Source organism: Mobula hypostoma, chromosome 16 (assembly GCF_963921235.1).
Source record: "Mobula hypostoma chromosome 16, sMobHyp1.1, whole genome shotgun sequence".
Taxonomy (NCBI): domain Eukaryota; kingdom Metazoa; phylum Chordata; class Chondrichthyes; order Myliobatiformes; family Myliobatidae; genus Mobula; species Mobula hypostoma.
In genome coordinates this window covers 9,451,501-9,462,525 of record NC_086112.1, presented here as the reverse complement: position 1 = coordinate 9,462,525, position 11,025 = coordinate 9,451,501, and the positions used below count along the sequence as shown (strand labels likewise).

General features: G+C 47.4%; 1 protein-coding gene across 1 annotated transcript; it reads left to right on the top strand.

Moving 5' to 3' along the window:
* Nucleotides 1–4,083: 4,083 nt before the first annotated feature.
* LOC134357619 (basic salivary proline-rich protein 2-like) lies at nucleotides 4,084–10,514 on the top strand. The gene is made up of 2 exons (XM_063069243.1): nucleotides 4,084–4,119; nucleotides 9,813–10,514. Exons 1-2 carry the CDS (start codon nucleotides 4,084–4,086, stop codon nucleotides 10,512–10,514), a joined length of 738 nt encoding a protein of 245 aa, XP_062925313.1.
* The last annotated feature ends 511 nt before the right edge of the window (nucleotides 10,515–11,025 follow it).

Below are 11,025 nucleotides of genomic sequence, written 5' to 3'. Positions count from 1 at the left end.
TTGTTTTTACAAAAAGACCATGATCTCCCATGCCATATGACATGGCACATAATGAACGAACAAGCTAGAAGAAGATTAGCTTTATTTGTCACATGTGTATCAAAATATACAGTGAAATATGTCAACAACCAAGACAGTTTGAGGATACGCTAGAGATAGCTCCCAAGTGCTGCCATGATTTTTACACCATTATAGCACTTACTAACCCTCACTGCATGTCTTTGGAATGTGTGAGGAAACCAGAACACCCAGTGAAAACCCACATGGTCAGGGGAGAAGGGACACACTCCTTACAGGTTACAGCAGGATTTGAACGCCAATCACTGATTAGTGATTGCACTAATCTCTCACATCCTGTAGTAACCTAAGGCACATCCCATGTGGCCACAGGGACTTATCTGTAGGACAACACAACAGGGAGAACTCTGTTTCCAAATAGCATCCTGGGATCCCTTACATTGATTTTGAGCAGGTGGAAAAAGTCCTTGTTTAACATCTCTAAAAAATTGTGCAATCTTCTGCAGCTCTTCCTTGCTACCAACAATACAAATAAGCAGAATTACTACCAGGAGGTACTAATGGGGGTGAGATGGAAATGCATCTCTACCAAAGGAGATGTAAGACATTCCTTCCCTCTGCTAGCCTGCAGGTCACCCTTGGGCAAGGTGTAGCCACTGCTTAGCCCCACCCCCAATGAGAGTCAAGGGAAGCCATGGGAGCAAGTAGTGGATGGTCGTATGAGCAGCTGGTGCATATCACAGGTCCTGGTTATGTGAGCATTGGACGCCAGGCAGACAATCTCTGAGCAACACTTTCAGTACGCTGGATGAACTCAGCAGGTCGGGCAGCATCAGTCAGAAACGATGAGTCGACGTTTCGGGCCGGAACCCTTCGTCAGGACTGAAGAATGAAAGATGGGGAAGGATTTGAAGAATGCTTGTAGCATCAGTTGATAGACCAGTAATTTGAAAGACAAAGGGGTGGGGGAGGGGAAGCATTGATGTCATAGACCGGAAAGCAATGGGTGGTAGAAGAAGAAGGCGGAACCATGAGGGAGCTGGGGGAGGGAGTAGAGTGAAATAGGGATAGAGGAAGGGAGGGGTAGCGAATTACTGGAAGTTGGAGAATTCTATGTTCATACCAAGGGGTTGGAGACTACCTAGACGGTATATGAGGTGTTGCTCCTCCAACCTGAGTTTAGCTTCATCATGGCAGTAGAGGAGGCCATGTATGGACATATCTGAATGGGAATGGGAAGCAGAGTTGAAGTGGGTGGCTACCGGGAGATCCTGTCTGTTGTGGCGGACGGAGCGGAGATGCTCGACGAAGCAGTCCTCCAATCTGCGTCGGGTTTCACTGATGTAGAGGAGGCCGCACCAGGAGCACCGGATGCAACAGATGACCCCAACAGACTCACAAGTGAAGTGTTGCCTCACCTGGAAGGACTGTTTGGGGCCCTGAATGGTTTCAATCTCTGAAGTGGTTGGAATCACCTGTCTAGTAAAGACACTGCCCAGAAAGAGGCAACGGCAAACCACATTTATAGAAAAATTAGCCAAGAGCAGTCACGATCAAGACCATGATCGCCCAGGTCATACCACACGGTGTGTAATGATGATGATGACTACCAAGAAGCGATTTGCATGTCCATTCAGGGAAACAGTGATTTAGCGTCTGTCAAGGCATCAGCTGGTTCTATTACGGAAAACAAGCATAAAATTTGCTTCAGAACATCACACAAAATGGTGGAGGACCTCACCAAGTCAAACAACACCTATGGAGCCAAGAATTGGGCTGAAGACCTTTATTTGGACCTTTACGTCTTGAATCTAAGTCTTGTCCAACTCAGCTGGTTTCCAATAAACAGTTTAAGCAAACTTGTTATCAGAATATTCCTACATCTGTGGTCATCAGCAGATGCATCCATTCATGTGGACAAGACATAGTCCAAAGTTCAAAAGTCCAAAGTAACTTCATTATCTAAGTAAGTATATGTCATTATATACTATCCTGAGATTCATCTTCTTGTAGACATCCACAGTAGAACAAATAAATACTATAGAATCAATGAAGGACTCCACACAAAGAATGACAAATGTGCATGTCAAAAGTATTTTTGGTAAAATTTATCTTAATCACCTAAAAGGAGTTTGTATGTTCTCCTCGTGACTGTATGGATTTCCTCCCACAGTCCAAAGATATATCAGTTGGTAGGGTAATTGTTCGTTGTAAATTGTCACATGATTAGGCTGGGATTGAATCGGGACATTGCTGGGAGCGTGGCTCAAAAGGCCGGAAAGACCTAATCTGTGCTGTCATCATCATCATCATGTGCTGTGCTGTCTGACCTGAGTGATCATGGTCCATAACCATGATTTATTTTGGGAAAATTATCTGCAGAAGTAGCTTGCCATTGCTTTCTTCTGAGGAGTGCCTTTACACGACATATGACCCCAGCCATTTCCAATATTCTTCAGAGATTGTCTGCCTGGTGTCAGTGGTTGCATAACCAGGACTTGCAATATGCATCAGCTGCTCATACAACCATCCACCACCTGTTCCCATGGCTTCATATAATTCTGATCGGAGGGCTAAGCAGGTGCGACACCTTGCCCAAGGTTAACGGAGGGAAGGAGTGCTTTACCCCTCCTTTGGTAGAGACGTATCTCTATCCTGCTACCTTGGGCTGTATACCGAGCTGTACCTCAATAAATAAATAAAATATGTTTATGGATGCTTTCTTTCAAAAACTGCTTACAAAATATTGCGCATGCCTTGACTAGTCAAGAAGGTTAAACTAGCCGGGCTTGGAAAAAAAATTTGGGAAGTGAAATTACTTTTTGCATCCATTAGAGTTTGTAGTTGACATTTTGATTGATGTCAGCAGGCTGCTAAACATTCTGATGAGTATTCTTTTTTTTTAATACTTGGGCTATTGCAAAACTGGAGCAATTTGAAAGCAATCTGATAATTAATGTGAAATTTCACTGACGAAAAATTGGCCACCCATTAAGAATCTTCCCTCTGTGTAATATTCTGTTTGTCTTTCCCAGCTAATTGGAATGGATGGAATTAATGCTGTGCTGGTGCTTGCACGAGCAGCTTACAAAGCTGACTGAATACCAATGTACTTATTGAAATGCGTGTGCGCAGTTTTAGCCCCATCTTCTAAAAAGGGTGGTTGTAACATTTTAGGTAGTACAAGGAGATTTACCAGGCTAATGGTAGGAAAGGACCTCCCAAGAAATGAGCACATCTACGAGAAAGCAGCATCCACCATCAGTGTCCACCACCAGCCAGGCTATGCCCTCTTCTCACTGTTGCCACCGGAAACATTAGGTCCCACACCACCAGGTTCAGGAACGGTTATTACCCTCCAGCCGTCACCCAGTGTAGTTACTCTTCTCAGCACTGATCTGATCATTGAACACAACCCATGGCGTGCAGCCGCTCAGTCCAGCCTGTCATTGCACCCATCAGTCACTGGAGGGCAGCACCGAAGGGAGAGACCAGCCCGAGCTGAGCACGATCACCACGCTACACTGTCTCCGGTGCCTTTCTCCGGGGCTGCAGCATTAGGCAAGCCCGAGGCTTGATCCCCTGTGCCAGCTGTCACACTATAAAACAAAGGAAACAGGCCTGCAGCATCTTACATTATCCATGTCCTATGGGATCTGGCGATCGGAAGAGAAATGTCTAGAGCAGTCACCCAGTGGTATTCAGTTTAGTTCAGTTCAGCACCGTGGCCCTAACCAACTCAGGCCTCAAGGCAATTCTTCACCGAAGCGCCCCCATCTGCATCGATTGCTGTAACATATCCGCTCAGAAACAGCAAAAAAAAGATAACCAGAATCCAGGAATACATGCAACATGAACCTCAAAGATCCTCCAAATAAGTCCATAGCGTTGCTGATTAATCCTGCAACCCGGATTCCAAGACTCCTGCACTTTCCTCTCACAGCAGCTAGCAAGAGGAAAGGGAAGACAGATCAAGCATAGGCAGATGACACCGAACACCTGCAATCTTCCGCTCCCGTCCTCTTCGACTTCAACCCTGCTTGATGCCTCAGTCTGAGAGCAGCAATGGAGCTGATCGTGGGCACGCACCCCGTCTTCAGAGTACCAGGCCCCCAGATCACACATACCGCCCCAAACCTCACTGAACCACCTCGGAGACAGCAAAGTGCCAGATCGCTCAATTAACCCCAAAGCTCAGCATCCAAATGTAAATCTCAGGTTCCAATCGCACGCAGCTTTGTAGTAGAATCATATAGAAAGAAAAGGTAAAAGAAGTACTTTCTTGAACTGTCTGCAGGACTTCATCATCGGTCACGTTGTTTGCTGGCGCCATTTTGAAACTAGCCAAACCCTAGAATGCAGTGGAGTGAGAGGTGACTTTGCTCGAACATAAGGGGATTGATAGGGCAGACACTGAGATGTTTTGACTCATGGAAGAGTCATCAATAAATAAAGAGACATATCCACAAAAGCGAAGTTCGGTAAGATGGTGGTGCACTCAGACACAGCTACCACTACAGGTCCAGTCAAAGCTGTATTTGTTCATCCGGCATGTCTTTTTTATGATCACAAGTCATTGCTGGATACTAAGATCATCAGGTATGGCACAACAATCCCATCAGCGAGTTGCTTGATAGCATTGGAGATGGACTTATTCCTTACCATTGTTGTTTTATCGCCTGTACTTGTTGCATACTCTTGTGCCGTGACAGTACATGGTGTGAGTGATTGTCTTGGATGTTTTTATTGTGATTGCAAGACCATGTTGGACATTGGTAATGCAGAATACTGCAAGTCTGGGTGTGGCCTGAGGCCTCCTGTCATAGCTGCCCTCCAATGTTAACTCGGTGCTGCCCTCCAGTGCTTGCTCACTGCTCCCCTCTAGTGTTTGCTCGGTGCTGCCCTCTAGTGTTCATCAGTGGCAGAACAGGCTGGACCAGGACTACAGTCATGCCACTCAGGCATTTGGGCTATATTATTACTTTTTGTTTCTTTGTTATTTTTTCTGAAATTGTAACCATATGTGCTATTCGTGCTGTGTGCACCTTGTAATGTGTTTTGCACCTTGGTCATATTCATGTAAGGTTGAATGATAATTAAACTTGAACTTGAAGAAGCCTTTCATGCATTGCTGCAGTATGCAGAAATTCCTTCTCTCAGAAGGTAGTGAATCCCTGGGGTCTCTACGTCCTCCCCATTGAATATTTGGGCTTTCTCCAGGTTCTCCAGTTTCCTCCTAGTCCAAAGACATACCGGGAAGGTTAACTGGTCATTGTAACTTGTCAGCAACACAAAATACTGGAGGAGCTCAGCAAGTCAGGCAGCATCTATGGCGGGGGAGAAAAGGCAAAGTTTCCGGCTGACATCGTTCATCAGGACTGGAAAGGAAGGGGGAAGGTGCCACTGTGATTATTTTAGCGTTAAAGGAGGGTTTTTGGGGGTTGTGGGTGAGGCATGTTTTGAAGGGCACGGTTGTTGGGGGTTGTGGCTGAGGCATGGTTTGAAGGGAAGGGTTGTTGGGGGTTATGGGTGAGGCATGGTTTGAAGGGAAGGGTTGTTGGGGGTTATGGGTGAGGCATGGTTTGAAGGGCAGGGTTGTTGGGGGTTGCGGGTGAGGCATGGTTTGAAGGGAAGGGTTGTTGGGGGTTATGGGTGAGGCATGGTTTGAAGGGCAGGGTTGTTGGGGGTTGCGGGTGAGGCATGGTTTGAAGGGCAGGGTTGTTGGGGGTTATGGGTGAGGCATGGTTTGAAGGGAAGGGTTGTTGGGGGTTATGGGTGAGGCATGGTTTGAAGGGAAGGGTTGTTGGGGGTTATGGGTGAGGCATGGTTTGAAGGGCAGGGTTGTTGGGGGTTGCGGGTGAGGCATGGTTTGAAGGGCAGGGTTGTTGGGGGTTATGGGTGAGGCATGGTTTGAAGGGAAGGGTTGTTGGGGGTTATGGGTGAGGCATGGTTTGAAGGGAAGGGTTGTTGGGGGTTATGGGTGAGGCATGGTTTGAAGGGAAGGGTTGTTGGGGGTTATGGGTGAGGCATGGTTTGAAGGGAAGGGTTGTTGGGGGTTATGGGTGAGGCATGGTTTGAAGGGAAGGGTTGTTGGGGGTTGCGGGTGAGGCATGGTTTGAAGGGAAGGGTTGTTGGGGGTTATAGGTGAGGCATGGTTTGAAGGGAAGGGTTGTTGGGGGTTGCGGGTGAGGCATGGTTTGAAGGGCAGGGTTGTTGGGGGTTGTGGCTGATGCATGGTTTGAAGAGAAGGGTTGTTGGGGGTTATGGGTGAGGCATGGTTTGAAGGGCAGGGTAGTTGGGGGTTGCGGGTGAGGCATGGTTTGAAGGGCAGGGTTGTTGGGGGTTATGGGTGAGGCATGGTTTGAAGGGAAGGGTTGTTGGGGGTTATGGGTGAGGCATGGTTTGAAGGGCAGGAAGGCCTGACTCAGAGGTGTATCACTAAATAAATAAAGAAATATTCAAGGTGACGGTAGATAAATATTTATAGGAATCATAACTGTGGGTTATTAGAAACTGATACATAGAAGACTAACTTAGATTAAGACCATAAGATATAGGAGCAGAATTAGGCCATTTGACCCTTCGAGTCTTCTCTGCTATTTCATTATGGCTGATCCAATATTACTCTCAGCCCCAGTCTCCTGCCTTTCCCCCCGCACCCCATATCCCTTCATGCCTGACCAATCAAGAATCTGTCAACCTCTCCCTTAAATGTACATGCAGACTTGGTCTCCACAGCTGCCTGTGGCAACAAATTCTGCAGATTCGCCACTTTTTGGCTAAAGAAAGTCTTTCTGAGGCTGATTAACCAAGATCATACTGAACAGAAGGCTGGTTTGAGAGGGCATATTCCTGCTCCACGGCAGAGAGTGCAAAGCTTGTTTTCAGATGCTGACTCCTGGGTGTCAGTATCTCTGAGGATCTCTCCTGGGCCCAGTATGTTGAGGCAATTACCAAGAAGACACTCTAGTGGCTAAATTTCATTGGCAGTTTGAGGAGACTTGGCTGGAAAGACTATATAACCATATAACAATTACAGCATGGAAACAGTCCATCTCGACCCTTCTAGTCCATGCCGAACTCTTACTCTCTCCTAGTCCACCGACCAGCACTCAGCCCATAACCCTCCATTCCTTTCCTGTCCATATAGCTGTCCAATTTAACTTTAAATGACAACATCGAACCTGCCTCAACCACTTCTGCTGGAAGCTCGTTCCACACAGCTACCACTCTCTGAGTAAAGAAGTTCCCTCTCATGTTACCCCTAAACTTTTGTCCTTTAACTCTCAACTCATGTCCTCTTGTTTGAATCTTGCCTACTCTCAATGGAAAAAGCCTATCCACATCAACTCTATCTATCCCCCTCATAATTTTAAACACCTCTATCAAGTCCCCCCTCAACCTTCTATGCTCCAAAGAATAAAGACCTAACTTGTTCAACCTTTCTCTGTAACTTAGGAGATGAAACCCAGGCAACATTTTAGTAAACATCCTCTATACTCTCTCAATTTTATTGACATCTTTCCTATAATTCGGTGACCAGAACTGTACACAATACTCCAAATTTGGCCTTACCAAATTTGGCCTTATACAATTTCAACATTACATCCCAACTCCTATACTCAATGCTCTGATTAATAAAGGCCAGTATATCAAAAGCTTTCTTCCACTCTATCCACATGAGATTCCACCTTCAGGGAACTATGCACCATTATTCCTAGATCCCTCTGTTCTACAGCGTTCTTCAGTGCCCTACCATTTACCATGTATGTCCTATTTTGATTAGTCCTACCAAAATGTAGCACCTCATATTTTTCAGCATTAAACTCCATCTGCCATCTTTCAGCCCACTCTTCTAACTGTCCTAAATCTCTCTGCAAGCTTTGAAAACCTACCTCATCATCCACAACACAACCTATCTTAGTATCATGTGCATACTTACTAATCCAATTTACCACCCCATCATCCAGATCATTAATATATATGACAAACAACATTGGACCCAGTACAGATCCCTGAGGCACACCGCTACACACCGTCCTCCAATCTGACACACAGTTATCCACCACTACTCTCTGGTGTCTCCCATCTAGCCACTGCTGAATCCATTTTACTACTTCCATATTAATACCTAATGATTGAACCTTCCTAACTAACCTTCCGTGCGGAACCTTGTCAAAGGCCTTACTGAAGACCATATAGACAACATCCACCGCTTTACCCTCGTCAACTTTCCTAGTAACCTCATCAAAAAATTCAATAAGATTTGTCAAACGTGACCTTCCACGCACAAATCCATGTTGACTGTTCCTAATCAGACCCTGTTTATCCAGATAATTATGTATACCATCTCTAAGAATACTTTCCATCAATTTACCCACCACTGACGTCAAACACACAGGCCCATAATTGCCAGGTTTACTCTTAGAACCCTTTTTAAACAATGGAACCACATGAGCAATACGCCAATCCTCCAGCACCATCCCCGTTTCTAATTACATTTGAAATATTTCTGTCAGAGCCCCTGCTATTTCTACACTAACTTCCCTCAAGGTCCTAGGGAATATCTTGCCTGGACCCGGAGACTTATCTACTTTTATATTCCTTAAAAGTGCCAGTACTTCCTCTTCTTTAATTGTCATACTTTCCATAACTACCCTACTTGTTTCCTTTACCTTACACAATTCAATATCCTTCTCCTTAGTGAATACCGAAGAAAAGAAATTGTTCAAAATCTCCCCCATCTCTTTTGGCTCCGCACATAGCCGTCCACTCTGATTCTCCAAGGGACCAATTTTATCCCTCACTATTCTTTTGCCACTAATATAACTGTAGAAACCCTTTGGATTTATTTTCACCTTACTTGCCAAAGCAGCCTCATAGCTTCTTTTAGCTTTTCTAATTCCATTCTTAAGACTCTTTTTACATTCTTTATATTCCTCAAGTACCTCATTAACTCCAAGCTGCCTATATTTATTGAAGATCCCTCTCTTTTTCCGAACCAAGTTTCCAATATCCCTTGAAAACCATGGCTCTCTCAAGCTTTTAACCTTTCCTTTCAACCTAACAGGAACATAAAGATTCTGTACCCTCAAAATTTCACCTTTAAGTGACCTCCATTTCTCTGTTACATTCTTCCCATAAAACAAATTGTCCCAATCCACTCCTTCTAAATCCTTTTGCATCTCCTCAAAGTTAGCCTTTCTCCAATCAAAAATCTCAATCCTAGGTCCAGTCCTATCCTTCTCCATAATTACACTGAAACTAATGGTATTGTGACACTCGCAACTTTCTACAGTGTACCATGGAGAGCATTCTAACTGGTTGCATCTCCATCTGGTAGGGAGGCATCAACGCACAAGACCGGAAAAAGCTGCAGAGGGTTGTAGGTTCAGTCACCTCCATCGTGGAAACAAGCCTGCCCACCACTGAGAATGTTTCCAAAAGGCGAAGCCTCAGAAAGGCGGCATCCATCACTAAGGACCCCCCATCACCGAGGACCCACCCTCAGGACCCCCATCATCGAGGACACGCCCTCAGGACCCCCACACTGAGGACACGCCCTCAGGACCCCACACCAAGGACCCACCCTCAGGACCCCCACACTGAGGACACACTCTCAGGACCGCCACACCGAGGATGTGCCCTCAGGACCCCCACACCGAGGACGCGCCCTCAGGACCCCCATCACTGAGGACACACACTCAGGACCCCCACCACCAAGGACACGCTCTCAGGACCCCCACACCGAGGACACGCCCTTAGGACCCCGCACACCGAGGACACGCCCTCAGGAACTCCACACTGAGGTCACGTCCTCAGGACCCCCACACCGAGGACACGCTCTCAGGACCCCCATCACCGAGGACACGGCCACAGGACCCCCATCACTGAGGACACACGCTCAGGACCCCCACACCGAGGACACGCCCTCAGGACCCCCATCACCGAGGACACGCCCTCAGGACCCCCATCACCGAGGTCACGCCCTCAGGACCCCCCACACAGAGGATATGCTCTCAGGACCCCCATCACCGAGGACAGACCCTGAGGACCCCCACACCGAGGACACGCCCTCAGGACCCCCATCACCGAGGACAGAGCCTGAGGACCCCCACACCGAGGACACGCCCTCAGGACCCCCATCACCGAGGACACGCCCTCAGGACCCCCATCACCGAGGTCACACCCTCAGGACCCCCCACACAGAGGATATGCTCTCAGGACCCCCATCACCGAGGACAGACCCTGAGGACCCCCACACCGAGGACACGCCCTCAGGACCCCCATCACCGAGGTCATGCCCTCAGGACCCCCCACACAGAGGATATGCCCTCAGGACCCCCATCACCGAGGACACGCCCTCAGGACCCCCACACCGAGGACACACCCTCAGGACCCCCATCACCGAGGACACGCCCGCAGGACCCCCACACCGAGGACACACCCTCAGGACCCCCATCACCGAGGACACGCCCTCAGGACCCCCACACTGAGGACACGCTATCAGGACCCCCATCACCGAGGACCCACTCTCAGGACCCCCATCACCAAGGACACGCCCTCAGGACCCCCACCTCTGAGGACACGCCCTTTTCTCATTGCTACCATCAGGGAGGGGGTACAGACGGCTGAAGACACACACAACGTTTCAGGAACAGCTTCTTCCCCCCTGCCATCAGATCTCTGAGCAGTCCATGAATCCATGAACACTGACTCAATATTTTACTCTCCTCTTGCTCTACCTATTTACTGTTTTATCTTTCTTATCGTAACCTATCGTCATTTTTTATGTATGCACGGGACTGCTGCTACAGGGGCAGAGGCAGAGACATTAAGAGAATCAAAAAGACTTTTAGCCAGGCGTATGGATAATAGAGAAATTGAGGGCTCTGTGGGAGGGAAGGGTTAGATTGATTTGCAGTAGGTTAAATGGCGGACTCACCATTGCAGGCTGAAGGGCCTGTACTGTGCTGTAATATTCTATTTTCTATGTCCTTATCAGTC